Source organism: Leucoraja erinacea, unplaced genomic scaffold (assembly GCF_028641065.1).
Source record: "Leucoraja erinacea ecotype New England unplaced genomic scaffold, Leri_hhj_1 Leri_205S, whole genome shotgun sequence".
Taxonomy (NCBI): Eukaryota; Metazoa; Chordata; class Chondrichthyes; order Rajiformes; family Rajidae; genus Leucoraja; species Leucoraja erinaceus.
Genome location: NW_026576106.1, coordinates 81976 through 100058, shown reverse-complemented (window position 1 = coordinate 100058; position 18083 = coordinate 81976). Strand labels below are relative to the sequence as shown.

The following is an 18083-nucleotide window of genomic DNA, read 5'->3' as shown; positions in this document are numbered from 1 at the left end:
ATCTTGAGTTAAAACAGAAAATGTTGTAAACACTGGAGTAACTCAGTGGGTCAGCTCAGTGCAGCATCTGTAGCTAACTCTCTCACAAGGGAGCTGAGATCCAAGACATTAGCTGTTTTTCCCCGTTCCCCGTAGATATTGCCCAACCTATTGTCACATTATAATGGACTTACCGTCCGGAGCGTAGATCCCTCACTGGAGATCGCCGGTGAAGAGCTCCGACCGCCAGCCCGCAGCCTATAATATCCTGAAGCCGCGGTCTCCGGTAGGAAAGTACTGATTCGGGATCTCCAAGCCGTGGAGTGTGTTTGACCGTCCCGACATCGGAGTTTGGATCATCCCGACGAGAGGGCCTGTACATCCGTAGTGACGACTACAGAGGGTTCATGGTCCCAACCACGGGTGGACAAAGGAGGAGGACTGTCTGAACTAAGTTGCCTTCCACCACAGTGAAGAATGAATGTTGTGGCGGATGTTTGTGTTAAATTCTATTGTGTGTGTTTTTAAGTATCGCTGCTGGCAAATTCATTTCACTGCACCTTCAGGTGTATGTGACGAATGAGATTGACTTTGCATCAGACTTTGTGCCCACTGCCAGCTCCTGTTACAGCAGCTCAGCCATATAAACCTGTTCCTACGCACTGTTGTAAATAAACCATCGCAATTTATTGATTAAAAATCCATGCAAACCCAATATAAAATGACATACAAAGTACAGCAGCAAAGTGGATAAACAGACCCACCCAACCTACATGATTATATGTAGATCCACACGCCCAGATTACTGCCATCGTTCATTAACATGTCTCAGATGGACATTTAAAAGCACCATTTTAACCTGGAAAGTTGCTGACTGACTCAAAGCAACGTCTGGAAGGCACAGAGTGCAAATCTCATAGATATCTTCCATTGAATAAAGCCCATTACACCAGAGACAAAGAATTATTTGATCATTTGCAGAATTACTGGAAAGCCAAGCTAAAAGTCAATTTAAAAAAAGGTTATTACCAGAGATTGAAAATATGGGATATATTCTGTTCCAATCCACACAGTGAGACAGCAGACAGCTGCTTGCGTTTCCCCCCACACCATCACCAGCCGGAGACTGACCAGCTCAGCGTACACCCACACTGACCATCACCGGCCGGAGGGACTGACCAGCTCAGCGTACACACCGCCTCCTGTCCCAGTCTGCAGAACAAGATGTAACCAACTCGTGCCACCTGTCCACAGGCAGAACGTAGTGTCCAGTCCAGACCTCGGTCACCAGTTCATCAACTGCCCCCCACAGTCTAACCCTCACCCACACACTGGGGGCCCTTTAACCCTCACCCACACTGTGGCACTGTGTGTCTATGTGGGAGGAAACTGGAGCACCCGGGGGAAACCCACGCGGTCACAGGGAGAACGTGCAAACTCCACATAGACACACAGTGCCGGAGATGGGGATGGAAGCCGGGTCTCGGGTACTGTGAGGCAGCAGCACTACCCGCTGCGCCACCGTGCCGCCCACACCACCCAGTTTCCCCAGATTCCAACATAATGAGGTGCCCAGTCCCTGGACATCCTGGACCAAGTTAGCACACATCCCACAGGGGTCAAAGTGGACTTTCCGTTCACCAGCCAAAGCTTCAATCAGAGTTGACACACAAACCTGGGCAACATACGTGTGTGTGGGCTGGGGATCACGTGTGTGTGTGGACGGGATCACGTGTGTGTGTGGACGGGATCACGTGTGTGTGTGGACGGGATCACGTGTGTGTGGACTGGGGAACACGTGTGTGTGTGTGTGGGCTGGGAACACACGCGTGTGTGGGCTGTGGATCACACGTATGTGTGGGATGGGGAATACGTGTGTGGGGGCTGGGGAACATGTGTGTGCTGGTCTGGGGATCACACATGTGCTGGGCTGTGGACTACACGTGTCAAGCTGGCGACCACACGTGTCGGGCTGGGATTTGCTGAACACGGATGTGCGCTGGGCTAGAGACCACACGCGTGTTGTCTGGGGAACACGGTCCTTGGCGTGTCCCACTGAATGTCGGCACGGACACGGAGGATGGATGGATCCCATGGTGACCGGCTGAGGGTCTGTCGCCTCTTTGTGGTGGCTCAAGGTGCCACCCCAATGCATGGGTCTGCTGTTGGTGGGGATCAATGGTCAGCATGCACTCAATGGGCCGAAGGGTCTGGTTCCAGCGGGTATGATGGATGAGGAGCAGGGAAGTAGGTGCGGAGGTGGGGTGGGGTAGTGAGTGACTGGACGTCGGTGATCTGTAGTTGTGGGGTGAGTGGACGTCCGTGATCTGTAGTTGTGGGGTGAGTGGACGTTGGTGATCTGTGGTTCTGGAGCAGGAGTGGACGTCCGTGATCTGTAGTTGTGGGGTGAGTGGACGTTGGTCTCAGGTGGGGTTCATGCCCAAGGCCATCCTCATGCGTTCGTACACCACGTAGCTGATGCTGACAGCAGGGATGACCTTCATGAAGTTGGGAGCAAGTCCACGGTAGAGGCCAAAGGGACCCTCTTTGGCCACAATGTCCTGGAACATTTGCACCATGCTGCGTTGCTTTGCTCCCTCCAACGATGCTGCAACAACAGTGGTACCTGGTCAATGAACCATGCGGCAGGAGTAATGTTCCCTTGTTACCCGCGAGGGAGCTGGGCTGAAGGTTACCCCAACTACCAGACACACCCTGGGGCAGAAATAGAGGCACTTCCTGGTCTGGAGCACCTCGACTTTTAGTGGAACTTAAAAAACAAAAATGCTGGGATATACTTGTATCAGGCCACTCGGCCCCTCCAGCCTGTCCCACCCCCACCCCCCAAGCGCAGTGAAGGGCAAGACAGGGAACTACAGGCCAGTGAGCCTGTGTCAGTGGTGGAGAAGTTACTAGAAGGGATTGTGATGGAGAGGCAGACACATTCCCGGGATGGCGGGACTGTCATATGCTGAGAGAATGGAGCAGCTGGGCTTGTACACTCTGGAGTTTAGAAGGATGAGAGGCTATCTTAATGAAACATATAAGATTATTAAGGGTTTGAACACGTTAGAGGCAGGAAACAAGTTCCCGATGTTGGGGGAGTCCAGAACCAGGGGCCACACACAGTTTAAGAATAAGGGGTAAGCCATTTAGAACGGAGACGAGGAAACACTTTTTCTCACAGAGAGTTGTGAGTCTGTGGAATTTTCTGCCTCTGAGGGCGGTGGAGGCCGGTTCTCTGGATACTTTCAAGAGACAGCTAGATAGGGCTCTTGAAGATAGCGGAGTCAGGGGATATGGGGAGAAGGCAGGAACGGGGTACTGATTGGGGCCATGATCACATTGAATGACGGTGCTGGCTCGAAGGGCCGAATGGCCTACTCCTGCACCTATCGTCTATTGACTGACAAGGGGCAGTCAATGCGTCTCTGTGTGGAGAATCTAGTCTCACCAGGAGGATTGACCACGGCAGGACAGTGGACATGGTGTCCATGGACTTTAGAAACATAGAAATTAGGTGCAGGAGTAGGCCATTCGGCCCTTCGAGCCTGCACCGCCATTCAATATGATCATGGCTGATCATCCAACTCAGTATCCTGTACCTGCCTTCTCTCCATACCCCCTGATCCCCTTAGCCACAAGGGCCACATCTAACTCCCTCTTAAATATAGCCAATGGACTGGCCTCAACTACCCTCTGTGGCAGAGAGTTCCAGAGATTCACCACTCTCTGCGTGAAAAAAGTTCTTCTCATCTCGGTTTTAAAGGATTTCCCCTTTATCCTTAAGCTGTGACCCCTTGTCCTGGACTTCCCTAACATCGGGAACAATCTTCCTGCATCTAGCCTGTCCAACCCCTTAAGAATTTTGTAAGTTTCTATAAGATCCCCTCTCAATCTTCTAAATTCTAGAGAGTATAAACCAAGTCTATCCAGTCTTTCTTCATAAGACAGTCCTGACATCCCAGGAATCAGTCTGGTGAACCGTCTCTGCACTCCCTCTATGGCAATAATGTCCTTCCTCAGATTTGGAGACCAAAACTGTACGCAATACTCCAGGTGTGGTCTCACCAAGACCCTGTACAACTGCAGTAGAACCTCTCTGCTCCTATACTCAAATCCTTTTGCAATGAAAGCTAACATACCATTCGCTTTCTTTACTGCCTGCTGCACCTGCATGCCTACCTTCAATGACTGGTGTACCATGACACCCAGGTCTCGCTGCATCTCCCCCTTTCCCAATCGGCCACCATTTAGATAATAGTCTGCTTTCCTGTTTTTGCCACCAAAATGGATAACCTCACATTTATCCACATTATACTGCATCTGCCAAACATTTGCCCACTCACCCAGCCTATCCAAGTCACCCTGCAGTCTCCTAGCATCCTCCTCACAGCTAACACTGCCCCCCAGCTTAGTGTCATCCGCAAACTTGGAGATATTGCCTTCAATTCCCTCATCCAGATCATTAATATATATTGTAAATAGCTGGGGTCCCAGTACTGAGCCTTGGGGTACCCCACTAGTCACTGCCTGCCATTGTGAAAAGGACCCGTTTACTCCTACTCTTTGCTTCCTGTTTGCCAGCCAGTTCTCTATCCACATCAATACTGAACTCCCAATGCCTTGTGCTTAAAGTTTGTATACTAATCTCTTATGTGGGACCTTGTCGAAAGCCTTCTGGAAGTCCAGATACACCACATCCACTGGTTCTCCCCTATCCACGCTACTAGTTACATCCTCGAAAAATTCTATAAGATTCGTCAAACATGATTTACCTTTCGTAAATCCATGCTGACTTTGTCCAATGATTTCACCACTTTCCAAATGTGCTGCTATCCCATCTTTAATAACTGACTCTAGCAGTTTCCCCACTACCGATGTTAGACTAACTGGTCTGTAATTCCCCATTTTCTCTCTCCCTCCCTTCTTAAAAAGTGGGGTTACGTTTGCTACCCGCCAATCTTCAGGAACTACTCCAGAATCTAAAGAGTTTTGAAAGATTATTACTAATGCATCCACTATTTCTGGAGCTACTTCCTTAAGTACTCTGGGATGCAGCCTATCTGGCCCTGGGGATTTATCGGCCTTTAATCCATTCAATTTACCTAACACCACTTCCCGGCTAACCTGGATTTCACTCAATTCCTCCACCTCCTTTGACCCGCGGTTTACAAAGGGTTAGGGGTAACAGCTCACCTTGTGCCTGCATGCGGGTGCGGACCAGGGCCAGGGGATAGCTGGCCAGTTGACCACAGGTGCTGGAGATGGTACCACACGCTAGCAGGACCAAGATCCCTGGGTTTGCGGAGTCCTTGGCGTATTTGTTGAGCCAGGACTGCTTCAACGTCTGCAGGCAGAGGAGAGGAGACGATGGGTGAGAGGTAAATACAATGACACAGCTCTGTGTACAATCCCATCCTCTACACATCTGGTGAATGCACCACACCAACACCTGCACTGACCTAGAGCTCGTCCTGTTAGCTGGTGTAACTGCACGAGAGGTCCACTCGCTCCAGTGTGTCAGCATGGCCAGACTGAATCCACACCCTTTCTCAACTAGAGCTCCATGCATTATGATTACAACATCACCTCTGACATCATTCAGCCCGTCCCATTAGCTGAGGCCAGAGTGGCCTTTGTTTTCACTTCCAACCCATGGTGAATCTGAGCAAGATTCTATGACTGGTGTCAGCTCGTTTCCAGCTCCTGTTTATAAAGCTGGAATCACCACCACTGCCTGTCATTGGATAGTGCAGATGCTGGAAATCTCAAACACAAACCAATACATAGTACATCTCATGAACAGACCCTTCGACCCACTATGTCTGTACTGTCCATGGTGTAAATGTCAACTAATCCCAGCAACTTGCCATGGCTTACGTTAAATCCTTCATTCCCTGCCCGTTAATTGTCTCTCAAACCACATTGGTTAAGGAACTGCAAATGCTTCTGGTTTCGATCCGAAACGTCACCTATTTCCTTCGCTCCATAGATGCTGCCTCACCCGCTGAGTTTCTCCAGCATTTTTGTCGACCCCAAATCAGATTGATATGTTGCGGCATCTACCCAAGTGAAACTTTCCAGCCATTCACTCCTCTCGGTGTGAATAACGCCCCGTAAATCTCTCTGACAAAGGTGGGTGCCTGGGGAGGAGGCCGGGGTTGTAGTGAGATAAGATCAACGATGTGCAAGGAGTGTAGGGGCATGGATCATGTAGTTCAACCTGACCAACATCATGGTCAGCACAGACATTGTGGGCCGAAGGGCCTCTTCCTGTGCTGTACTATAGACAATAGGTGCAGGAGTAGACCATTTGGCCCTTTGAGCCAGCACCGCCATTCAATGTGATCATGGCTGATCATCCACAATCAGTACCCCGTTCCTGCCTTCTCCCCATATCCCCTGACTCCGCTATCTTTAAGAGCCCTATCTAGCTCTCTCTTGAAAGCATCCAGAGAACCGGCCTCCACCGCCCTCTGAGGCAGAGAATTCCAGACTCACAACTCTCTGTGAGAAAAAGTGTTTCCTCGTCTCCGTTCTAAATGGCTTACCCCTTATTCTTAAACTGTGGCCCCTGGTTCTGGACTCCCCCAACATTGGGAACATGTTTCCTTCATTGGACAACATTCATCCCAGGAGTTGCCCTGGTCACTCTGCAGTCAGAGTTACCCTGGTCACTCTGCAGTCAGAGTTGCCCTGGTCACTCTGCAGTCAGAGTTACCCTGGTCACTCTGCAGTCAGAGTTGCCCTGGTCACTCTGCAGTCAGAGTTGCCCTGGTCACTCTGCAGTCGGAGTTGCCCTGGTCACTCTGCAGTCGGAGTTGCCCTGGTCACTCTGCAGTCGGAGTTACCCTGGTCACTCTGCAGTCGGAGTTACCCTGGTCACTCTGCAGTCAGTCGGAGTTGCCCTGGTCACTCTGCGCTGCCTCCAATTCTATCACCACATCCTGAAGGGCCTGTTATTCGCCGTGTCTCTACAGACCTACCTCATAAATGGCCAGATCGATGCCAGCGTATGGAATAATGCCCAGAATATTTGGAATGTAGCCTTTGTAGAAAGCAATCAGCCCCTCGTTCATCCAAATCTTCTTCACGCAATCCCCCACTCCCGCGTATTGGCCTGTCTTACGCAGAGCCATCCTGGTCTTCAGGACCTGCCGTGGTGAGAGAAAGACAAGGCGTTTGGTTTCCCTCCCATTCAACACTGGCACCGTGCCCACACCCCCTCGCTGTGCCCGCCCACCTGCCCGCCATCTCTCTGGGACATTGGGCGTGACCTGCAGTCTCTAATTCAGCTCTGCTCGCTCTCTCTGTTCTCTCTGCCCTCTCTCTCTCTCTGTGCCCTCTCTGTTCTCTGTGCCCTCTCTGTTCTCTGTGCCCTCTCTCTCTCTCTGTGCCCTCTCTGTTCTCTGTGCCCTCTCTGTTCTCTGTGCCCTCTCTCTCTCTCTGTGCCCTCTTTCTCTCTCTCTCCGTGCCCTCTCTCTCTCTCTCTCTCCGTGCCCTCTCTCTCTCTCTCTCTCTGTGCCCCTCCTCTCTCTCTCTGTGCCCTCTCTCTCTCCCCGCCCTCTCTCTCTGTCCCCTCTCTGCTCTCTCCCTCGCTCTCTCTCTCTGTGCCCTCTCTGTTCTCTCTGTGCCCTCTCTCTCTGCGCTCTCTCTCTGTGCCCTCTCTGTGCCCTCTCTGCTCTCTCTGTGCCCTCTCTCTCTCTGCACTCTCTCTCTGTGCCCTCTCTGCTCTCTCTCTCTCTGGGACGTTGGGCGTGACCCTACAGTCTGTACTTCATGAAATTCCAACTTGGCCTGAGCTCTGAGCTGTGACGGGTGCAGTTCATCTATTGGGGGCCAGATGGCAGCATTGAGCCCAGGTGGGAGAGTCGAGAGCAGGAGTTGTGGAACTGGGAGAGGTGGGGAATGTGGGCAGATTGTGGCTGCTTCTGTGCTGGGAGAATCTTGTGCATGGCCCTGTGAATCATCTGACATTGCCTGTGGCTTTGTGTCACATCTGTACCCACCTCCATTGGGTAAATGCTGGTCTGAGCTGTGGCACCAGCTAGTGATCCCGCGATGAACCTCTCGTGTGTACGGATGTTTTCACAATTGGGAGCGATGAGTTTCTTATACTGTAAGACAAAGTGAGTGAGAGTCAAGGACCACCTGATCCCACCCTCCACATCCCAGTACATGAGACATCTCTGGACTGCAAGGTCCAGAGATGATGGTCACTCAGGAGAGGGTAACATTAGGGAGATCAGGCAGTGGGTGAGGTCCAACCTCTGTATTCACCCATTGTGGGACAGTGAGTTGACAGAGACAGAAGACAGATGCCAGCATCCATAGCAAAAAAACTAATGCCAGGGGAACTGGGATCTGGCGAGTTAGAGAGAAGGGGCTGTCCCACTTTCACCACCTAATTCACAACCTTTTTTACTCGTGGACATTTTTCATCAGGCTAGAAAAACGCTCCGACCTACTTGATGCCACGAGCACCTACGACTAGCATCACGGCCAGCTACACCCTCCTACGCCCTGGTGACGACCATGCTGCGGGTACGAGTCAAGGGCAAACTCGGCAGAGGTTGTGAGTTAGGTGATGACAGTGGGACAGCCCCTATAGTCTGGAGTGTATCGTATCGAGGAGGGCGAATGTCCTGGCTGTGGAATAGTGTATCGTATCGAGGAGGGCGAATGTCCCGGCTGTGGAATTGCTCTCATTTCCATTTTGCCTCACTTCATAGAGGGAGGCCATTTGGCCCATCAAGTCGATGCTAGCTCACATCCAACCCCCCCCGCCCCCCAATATTTTTCCCTACAATCTATTTTCCCCACATTCCCACAGGCAGGGGTGTTAGGGGTTACGGGGAGAAGGCAGGAGAATGGCGTTTGACAATAGACAATAGGCCATAGGAGGGAGATAGAATGGCTGCGTAGACATGATGGGCCAAATGGCCTGATTTGCCTCTAACACTTATGAACACCCCCCTCCCCATCTAGATTCAGTGGGAAACTGGCAGAGTGGTGGCAGGATAGGCTGGTGCCGTTTCCTGGAGTAGAAGAGGCTGAGGGGTGACCCTGAGAGGTTTATAACATTGAGGGGCACAAAGAGGGAAGATGTTCACACTTTTCCCCCAGGCTGGAGGGCAGAGCTTTGTGGTGGTGTAAGGGGCATGTTGTCCACAGGGGGTGGTGTGTATGTGGAACAAACTACCAGAGGAAGCTGCAGAAGGAGTACAATAACAACATTTAAAACATCTTAAACAATTAAATAGTTAGGAAAGGTTTCATAGAAATACAGAAAAATAGGTGCAGGAGGAGGCCATTCGGCCCTTCGAGCCAGCACCACCATTCAATATGATCATGGCTAAACATCCACAATCAGTACCCTGTTCCTGATTTCTCCCCATATCCCTTGATTCCGTTAGCCCGAAGAGCTAAATCTAACTCTCCCTTGAAAACATCCAGTGAATCGACCACCACTGCCTTCTGTGGCAGAGAATTCCACAGATTCACAACTCTCTGGGTGAAAAGGTTTTTCCTCATCTCAGTCCTAAATGGCCGACCCCTTAATCTTAAACTGTGACCCCTGGTTCTGGACTCCCCCAACATCGGGAACATGTTTCCTGCATCTAGCCTGTCCAAACCCTTAAGAATTTTATGTTTCTCTAAGATCCCCTCTCATCATTCTAAATTCCAGCGAATACAAGCCCAGTCGACCCATTCTTTCATCATATGACAGTCCCGCCATCCCGGGAATTAACGTGGTGAACCTATGCTGCACTCCCTCAATAGAAAGAATGTCCTTCCTTAAATTAGGAGACCAAAACTCCACACAATACTCCAGTTGCAGTTTCACCAGGGCCCTATACAACTGCAGAAGGACCTCCTTGCTCCTAAACTCAAATCCTCTCACTATGAAGGCCAACATACCATTCGCTTTCTTCACTGCCTGCTGTAACTGCATGTTTACTTTCAGTGTTTAAGAAGGAACTGCAGATGCTGGAGAATCGAAGGTTACACAAAAAAGCTGGAGAAACTCAGCGGGTGCAGCAGCATCTATGGAGCGAAGAAGGTCTGAAGAAGGGTTTCGGCCCGAAACGTTGCCTATTTCCTTCGCTCCATAGATGCTGCTGCACCCGCTGAGTTTCTCCACCTGCTTACTTTCAGTGACTGATGTACAAGCACACCTAGATCTCGTTGTATTTCCTCTTTTCCTAATCTGACTCCATTTAGATAATAATCTGCCTTCCTGTTTTTGCCACCAAAGTGGATAACCTCACATTTATCCACATTATGCTGCATCTGCCATGCATCTGCCCACTCACCCAGCCTATCCAAGTCACCTTGCAGTCTCATAACATCCTCATCGCAGCTCACACTGCCTCCCAGCTTTGTGTTATCCGCAAACTTGGAGATGTTACATTTAATTCCCTCGTCTAAATTGTTAATATTGTAAATAACTGGGGTCTCAGCACCGAGCCTTGCGGCACCCCACTAGTCACTGCCTGCCATTCTGAAAAGGACCCGTTAATACCTACTCTATGTTTCCTGTCTGCCAGCCAGTTCTCTATCCATGTCAATACCCTACCCTCAATACCATGTGCTCTAATTTTGCACACCAATCTCTGGTGCGTTTCAATGGATATGAGCAGAATATGGGCAAATAGCACTATCTTTAATAGGGTATCTTGGTCAGCATTGACTAGTTGGGCCGAAGGGCCTGTTTTGCTGCTGTGTGGCAGCAAGGATGGACGAGATGATGCTGCTGGCAGCCTGGGGTGCGGTGTGGTGCGGAAGTACACACCCGTCACCGGCCCACCTGTCTACCTGGGACTCCCTTACATTTGAGGGGATGAGGGCCAGGGGAGACGTCTGGGCAGGTGACAGGCCCTCTGTGGTCTCTGTGGTTGCAGACACAAACCTGCGTTCTCTCACACACCTATACCTGCATTCTCACACACCTGTACCTGCATTCTCACACACCTGTACCTGCGTTTTCACACACAGCCAGTACCTGTTCATAGGCCATGAACTTGATGGCTGTTTCTGGGGCGATCTTCACCACGTTCATCCCGTTTCCCCGCCACAGGGAAATCGCTCCCCCCTCCTTCAACATCTGCTTGAAACCGCCGAACATACTCATCTGGTTGGTTTTGGAAGCATGAACCTAGTTTTAAACAATTCAACATTCAGTAAATGAATAAACATCTTATCTGTTGTACAACAGAAACACAGATAGATAGACACACAATGCTGGAGTAACTCAGCGGGTCAGGCAGCATCTGTGGAGAACATGGATAGATGACGTTTCACAGAGTGCTGGAGTAACTCAGCGGGTCAGGCAGCATCTGTGGAGAACATGGATAGGTGACGTTTCACAGAGTGCTGGAGTAACTCAGCGGGTCAGGCAGCATCTGTGGAGAACATGGATAGGTGACGTTTCACAGAGTGCTGGAGTAACTCAGCGGGTCAGGCAGCATCTGTGGAGAACATGGATAGGTTACCTAAACTATTACCTACTCCTGGTCATTATAATCTTATTTCAGATTTATTTTTACATTGTACACAATATTACAAAGCAAAGACTTTAGCGTTTAACCTGTAACAACAGATTTCACAACCCCTGGGAATGTATAGAGGGGTACAGAAGGCACCTCTGCTACACATGGCTGTAGTGTAGTGTAGAGATGCAGCATAGAAACAGACTCCTGGGCCCACACCGACCCCCGCACATTAACACAACCCGACACACACTGGGGACAACCTTTACATTTACACCAAGCCAATCAACCTACAAACTAGCACGTCATTGTAGTGTGGGAGGAAACCGAAGATCTCGGAGAAAACCCACGCAGGTCACGGGGAGAAGGTACAAACTCCGTAGTGACAGCACCCGTAGTCAGCATTGAACCCTGGTCTCTGGCGCCGTGAGGCGGAAGCTCTACCCCGCTGTGCCACCGTGCCGCCGCTCAGTAAAATTGCCACTGACCTGCATGAGGACTTTGAGGCGATCCAGGGGGGCTGTACCCGTGCGTGACACAGCTCCCGCCACTGCCCCAGACAGTAGCTGCCTCCACCACATGCCCGACGTCCTCTCCTCTTCAGTGAACTCATCGGGGATGGTCACACTTTCGCCGATATCCAGGACCTGCGGGCATCGGTGCACAGTTACCGAGGGCAAGAGCGCAGGCATCAAGGACAATGGGGGAGTGACAATGATGCTGTCAGCATCACACATGGCACAGTACAACTGTCATAATCACTCATTATTCACCATGCCTCACATTCAATGGCAGATTCGCCTACCTCTCATCTTATTCTTAGTGTGTTTTAAAACTTTGTGTTAATGTTCTCTGGTTTGTTTTATGTGGGCGGAGGGGAGGGGGTCGGGGGGAAACTTTTTGTCCATCTCTAACCTTGCCGGAGGTGCGATTGTTTTCCGGATCGTATCTCCGGTCGCTCTGCAGCCTAACATCATGGAGCTGGCGGCCTCGCTCGGGACTGACTTTGAGCCCCACCGCGGGGCCGTGGACTGACCATCGGGGCTGATTCCTTGCCTGGGATCGACGCTCCAACCGCAGCCTGCGGACTTTAACATCGAGGAGCTTTTGGAGCTTCCCGACGTCGGTCTCAAGCCGAGACTAGCTGACCAGCCCTGACCCCGGGGTCAGATTGCCTGGCGCGGGGGAGCTGAGATTCCCCCCCCCCCCCCCACCTCTGCCCCGCCCGATACAGGAACTTGATCACCCTGACGAGGAGGCCCAGCGCCGGCTACGGGAGTGAGATCGTCCCGGCAACGGAAGGCTCGAGACCCCCGACCGCTGGGGGACAAAGAGGGGAAGAAATTGTCGCCTTCCATCACAGTGAGGAATGTGGAGGAGTCACTGTGGTGGATGTTTATATTAAAATGTATTTTGTGTGTTCTGGTGCTTTTTATTGGTGTGACTGTACGGCAAATCAAATTCCTCGTATGTTGCAAATATTTGGCCAATAAAGTACAATTCTGATTTGCTGCGTATATTCCGTTTACTGCAACCCGTTAGACTGGCACTGACTGCTCCACAGGTGGGGTGAGCCTGGAGAGGGGGGGGGCTCTGCTGGAGGGGTGGGGGGCTCTGCTGGAGGGGGGGGGGGGCTCTGCTGGAGAGGAGGGGGGGGCTCTGCTGGAGAGAGGGAGGGCTCTGCTGGAGGGGTGGGGGCCTCTGCTGGAGAGAGGGAGGGCTCTGCTGGAGGGGTGGGGGCCTCTGCTGGAGAGAGGGGGGGCCTCTGCTGGAGAGAGGGGGGGCCTCTGCTGGAGAGAGGGGGGCCTCTGCTGGAGAGAGGGGGGCCTCTGCTGGAGAGAGGGGGGGGCCTCTGCTGGAGAGAGGGGGGGCCTCTGCTGGAGAGAGGGGGGCCTCTGCTGGAGAGAGGGGGGGCCTCTGCTGGAGAGAGGGGGGCCTCTGCTGGAGAGAGGGGGGGCCTCCTCTGCTGGAGAGGGGGGGGCCTCTGCTGGAGAGAGGGGGGCCTCTGCTGGAGAGAGCGGAGGGGGGGGCCTCTGCTGGAGAGAGGGGGGGGGCCTCTGCTGGGGGGGCTCTGCTGGGAGGAGGGGGGGCTCTGCTGGAGAGGGGGGGGCTCTGCTGGAGAGGGGGGGCTCTGCTGGAGAGAGGGGGGGCCTCTGCTGGAGAGAGGGGGGCCTCTGCTGGAGAGAGGGGGGCCTCTGCTGGAGAGAGGGGGGGCCTCTGCTGGAGAGAGGGGGGGCCTCTGCTGGAGAGAGGGGGGGGCCTCTGCTGGAGAGAGGGGGGGGCCTCTGCTGGAGAGAGGGGGGGCCCTCTGCTGGAGAGAGGGGGGGCCTCTGCTGGAGAGGGGGGCCTCTGCTGGGAAGAGAGGGGGGGGGGGCCTCTGCTGGGAGAGGGGGGGCCTCTGCTGAGGGAGAGAGGGGGGGCTCTGCTGGAGAGGGGGGCTCTGCTGGAGAGAGGGGCTCTGCTGGAGAGAGGGGGGGCCTCTGCTGGAGAGAGGGGGGGCCTCTGCTGGAGAGAGGGGGGGGCTCTGCTGGAGGGGGGGGCTCTGCTGGAGAGGGGGGGCTCTCTGCTAGAGAGGGGGGGCTCTGCTGGAGAGGGGGGGCTCTGCTGGAGGGGGGACTCTGCTGGAGGGGGGAGGGGCCTCTGCTGGAGAGGGGGGCTCTGCTGGAGAGAGGGGCTCTGCTGGAGAGGGGGGGGCTCTGCTGGAGAGGAGGGGGGGCCTCTGCTGCTGGAGAGAGGGGGGGCCTCTGCTGGAGGGGGGGGGGGGGGGGCTCTGCTGGGAGGGGGGGGGGCTCTGCTGGAGAGAGGGGGGGCTCTGCTGGAGAGGGGGGGCTCTGCTGGAGAGAGGGGGGGGCCTCTGCTGGTGGGGGGGGGGGGGGGGGGCTCTGCTGGAGGGGGGGCTCTGCTGGAGAGAGGGGCTCTACTGGAGAGGGGGGGGGGGGGGGGGGCTCTGAGGGAGGGGGGGTCGCAGCAGCCAAGATGCTACAGACATGAAGAGTACAATCCCTCTGTGCTCACCGTAGAGTGTTTCCAGAACTGGATGATTTCCTGAATGCTGGTTGCCGGATTGAAGGTGAAGTGGTCACGCCATTCGTTCCAGTCAATGGTCATGGTGCCATCTTCATCCATGCTGTGGAGAGAAGCAATGGTGAGGTCAGTGTGTCAGCTCCGTCCCCGCACGCTCTCCACCCAACAATACTACGTTACAGAACCCTCCCTGCAAACAGCCTGAAAGTTAAACCCCTCTACGTGTCATACATCAGGGAAACAGGCCATTCGGCCCATTCAGTCAAGGCCAGCCATGAACACTCATTTACACTGACCTCATTATATTCTGTCTACGCCTTCCCATCAGTAACCCCTCAAACATCTCTGCTTATCCACACAGCAGGATAATGTACCGTGGTCAGCAGAGCCAATAGACAATAGGTGCAGGAGTAGGCCATTCGGCCCTTCGAGCCAGCACCACCATTCAATGTGATCATGGCTGATCATCCACAATCAGTACCCCGTTCCTGCCTTCTCCCAATATCCCCTGAGTCCGCTATCTTTAAGAGCCCTATCTAGCTCTCTCTTGAAAGTATCAGAGAACCGGCCTCCACCGCCCTCTGAGTCCGAGAATTCCACAGACTCACCATTCTCTGTGTGAAAAACTATTTCCTCATCTCTGTTCTAAATGGCTTACCCCTTATTCTTAAACTGTGGCCCCTGGTTCTGGACTCCCCCAACATCGGGAACATGTTTCCTGCCTCTAGCGTGTCCAAACCCTTAACAATCTTATATGTTTCAATAAGATCCCCTCTCATCCTTCTAAACTCCAGAGTGTACAAGCCCAGCCGCTCCATTTTCTCAGCAGATGACAATCCCGCCATCCCGGGAATTAACCTGGTGAACCTACGCTGCACTCCCTCAATAGCCACCAACCCACAGAGATTGGTAACCCCACCCTGGGGATCCGAGCGGGATCCAGGTCGAGATTGGACGCGGAACAGGGCAGCTCTACCCACTGCACCAACACATCGCTGCTGCTTCAGGCATACTGAATAAACAAATCAGAAAATACTGAAATCTAAACGCGTGCAAATGCTGAAAACATGACATAAAAATCAAAGATGTTGCAAGTAAGTTTTAATCTGCAATTTGAGAGGGAGGTTAAATACCACCAGATGGCAGCCTCGCCAACGGTCTGTCTGTCTTTTCATCTTTTTTGTTATTTTTAGTGTGTTTTAAAAGTTTGTGTTAATGTTCTCTGGTTTGTTTTATGTGGGGGGGAGGGGAAACATCTTTTTCCCCCAATCTCTTACCTTGCCGGAGATGCGATTGTTTTCCGAATCATATCTCCGGTCGCTCTGCAGCCTAACATCATGGAGCTGGCGGCCTTGCTCGGGACTGACTTTGAGCCCCACCGCGGGGCCGTGGACTTACCATCGGGGATCGATCCATAGCCCGGGATCAACGCTACAACCGCTGCCTGCAGATTTCACCATCGAGGAGCTCGCAGTCTCGCAGACCGAGCGAAGGAAATAGGCAACGTTTCGGGCCGAAACCCTTCTTCAGACTGATAGGGGGTGGCGGGGAGAAGGAAGGAAAAAGGAGGAGGAGGAGCCCGAGGGCTGGGGGAAGGGAGGAGACAGCCCGAGGGCTGAGGAAGTGGAGGAGACAGCAAGGGCTAACAAAATTGGGAGAATTCAATGTTCAAGCCCTCAGGATGCAGACTCCCCAGGCGGAATATGAGGTGCTGTTCCTCCAATTTCCGGTGTTGCTCACTCTGGCCATGGAGGAGACCCAGGACAGAGAGGTCGGATTGGGAATGGGAGGGGGAGTTGAAGTGCTGAGCCACCGGGGGTTCAGGTAGGTTATTGCGGACTGAGCGGAGATGTTCGGCGAAACGATCGCCCAACCTATGCTTGGTCTCACCGATGTAGATCAGCTGACATCTAGAGCAGTGGATGCAGTAGATGAGGTTGGAGGAGATACAGGTGAACCTCTGTCGCACCTGGAACAACTGCTTGGGTCCTTGAATGGAGTCGAGGGGGGAGGTAAAGGGACAGGTGTTGCATTTCTTGCGGTTGCAAGGAAAGTGCCCGGGGAGGGGGTGGACCGAGAGGGAAGGGAAGAATTGACAAGGGAGTTATGGAGGGAGCGGTCTTTGTGGAAGGCAGAAATGGGGGGAGATGGGAAGATGTGGCGAGTGGTGGGGTCACGTTGGAGGTGGCGAAACTGACGGAGGGTTACTTGTTGTATGTGACGGCTGGTGGGGTAAAAGGTGAGGACAAGGGGGACTCTACCCTTGTTACGAGTGGGGGGATGGGGAGAGAAAGCAGTGTTACGGGGTATAGAAGAGACCCTGTAGAGAGCCTCATCTAAAGTCGAAGAGGGGAATCCCCGTTCCCTGAATAATGAGGACATCGCCGATGCCCTGGAGTGGAACACCTCATCCTGGGAGCAGATGCGGCATAGACGGAGGAATTGGGAGTAGGGGATGGAGTCCTTACAGGAAGCAGGGTGGGAAGAAGTGTAGTCTAGATAGCCATGGGAGTCAGTGGGTTTATAGTGGATGTTAGTCAGAAGTCTATCACCTGCGATGGAGATAGTGAGGTCAAGGAATGGTAGGGAAGTGTCGGAAATAGTCCAGGTGTATTTGAGTGCCGGATGGAAGTTGGTGGTGAAATGGATGATGTCAGTGAGTTGTATGTGGGTGCAGGAGGTGGCACCAAAGCAGTCGTCGTTGAACTTTTTGTCGCCTTCCATCACGGTGAGGAATGTAGAGGAGTCACTGTGATGGATGTTTATGTTAAAATGTATTTTGTGTGTTCTGTTGCTTTTTATTGGTACGACTGTACGGCAAATCAAATTCCTCGTATGTTTCAAAACATACTTGGCTAATAAAGTATGGTTAAATCAGAAGTGTCAGTGTGCAGTTGAACAAAGGAGACTATGAAGGCACGAGAGAGGAGATGGCCAATGTCGACTGGAAAAGGATCCTAGCAGGAATGACAGTGGAACAGCAATGGCAGGGATTTCTGGGCATAATCCAGAAGATGCAGGATCATTTCATTCCAAAGAGGAAGAAAGATTCTAAGGGGAGTAGGAAGGAACCGTGGCTGACAAGGGATTCAGGATCAGTTCCTGTGGATTGGAGGGTAGCTAATGTTATCCCACATTACAAGAAAGGAGCAAGAGAGAAAACGGGAAATTACAGACCAGTTAGCCTGACATCGGTGGTGGGGAAGATGCAGGAGTCAATTATTAAAGAAGTAATAACAGCACATTTGGATAGCACATTTGGATAGTGATGGAAGTTCTATCCTGAGGGGGTAAAGTTGGGAAGGCAATAGGGAGAGAAGAGTGGGAGATTGCAAACTACTGCTGCATAGAGCAAGCACTGTGGGCCAAACAGCCGCCCCTCCCACTGTGAAACTATATAATGTTAGGGCTGCCTGGGCTCAGGAAGGTGGAGGAAAGAACTGCACACACTGGTTTAAACCAAAGATAGACCCAGAGCTGCAGTAACTCAGCGGGACGGGCAGCATCTCTGGAGAGAAGGAATGGGTGATGTTTTAGGTCGAGACCCTTCAGACTGATTCAAGAATGTGCTTCACTGGGCAGCAA

At 52.6% G+C, this 18083-nt stretch overlaps 1 protein-coding gene across 1 annotated transcript in view; it reads right to left on the bottom strand.

The window, feature by feature from the left end:
• Positions 1 to 644: 644 nt before the first annotated feature.
• The window catches only part of slc25a24 (solute carrier family 25 member 24), a 32459-nt gene continuing 15020 nt past the window's right edge, over positions 645 to 18083 (bottom strand). The window contains exons 4-10 of the mRNA XM_055666168.1: positions 14490 to 14601; positions 11963 to 12121; positions 10988 to 11140; positions 7992 to 8099; positions 6969 to 7136; positions 5179 to 5329; positions 645 to 2587 (exon numbers count right to left, since the gene is read on the bottom strand). Coding sequence (XP_055522143.1) covers positions 2403 to 2587; positions 5179 to 5329; positions 6969 to 7136; positions 7992 to 8099; positions 10988 to 11140; positions 11963 to 12121; positions 14490 to 14601 — 1036 coding nt within the window. The 3' untranslated portion in view covers positions 645 to 2402. The remainder of the gene's footprint in view (positions 2588 to 5178; positions 5330 to 6968; positions 7137 to 7991; positions 8100 to 10987; positions 11141 to 11962; positions 12122 to 14489; positions 14602 to 18083) is intronic.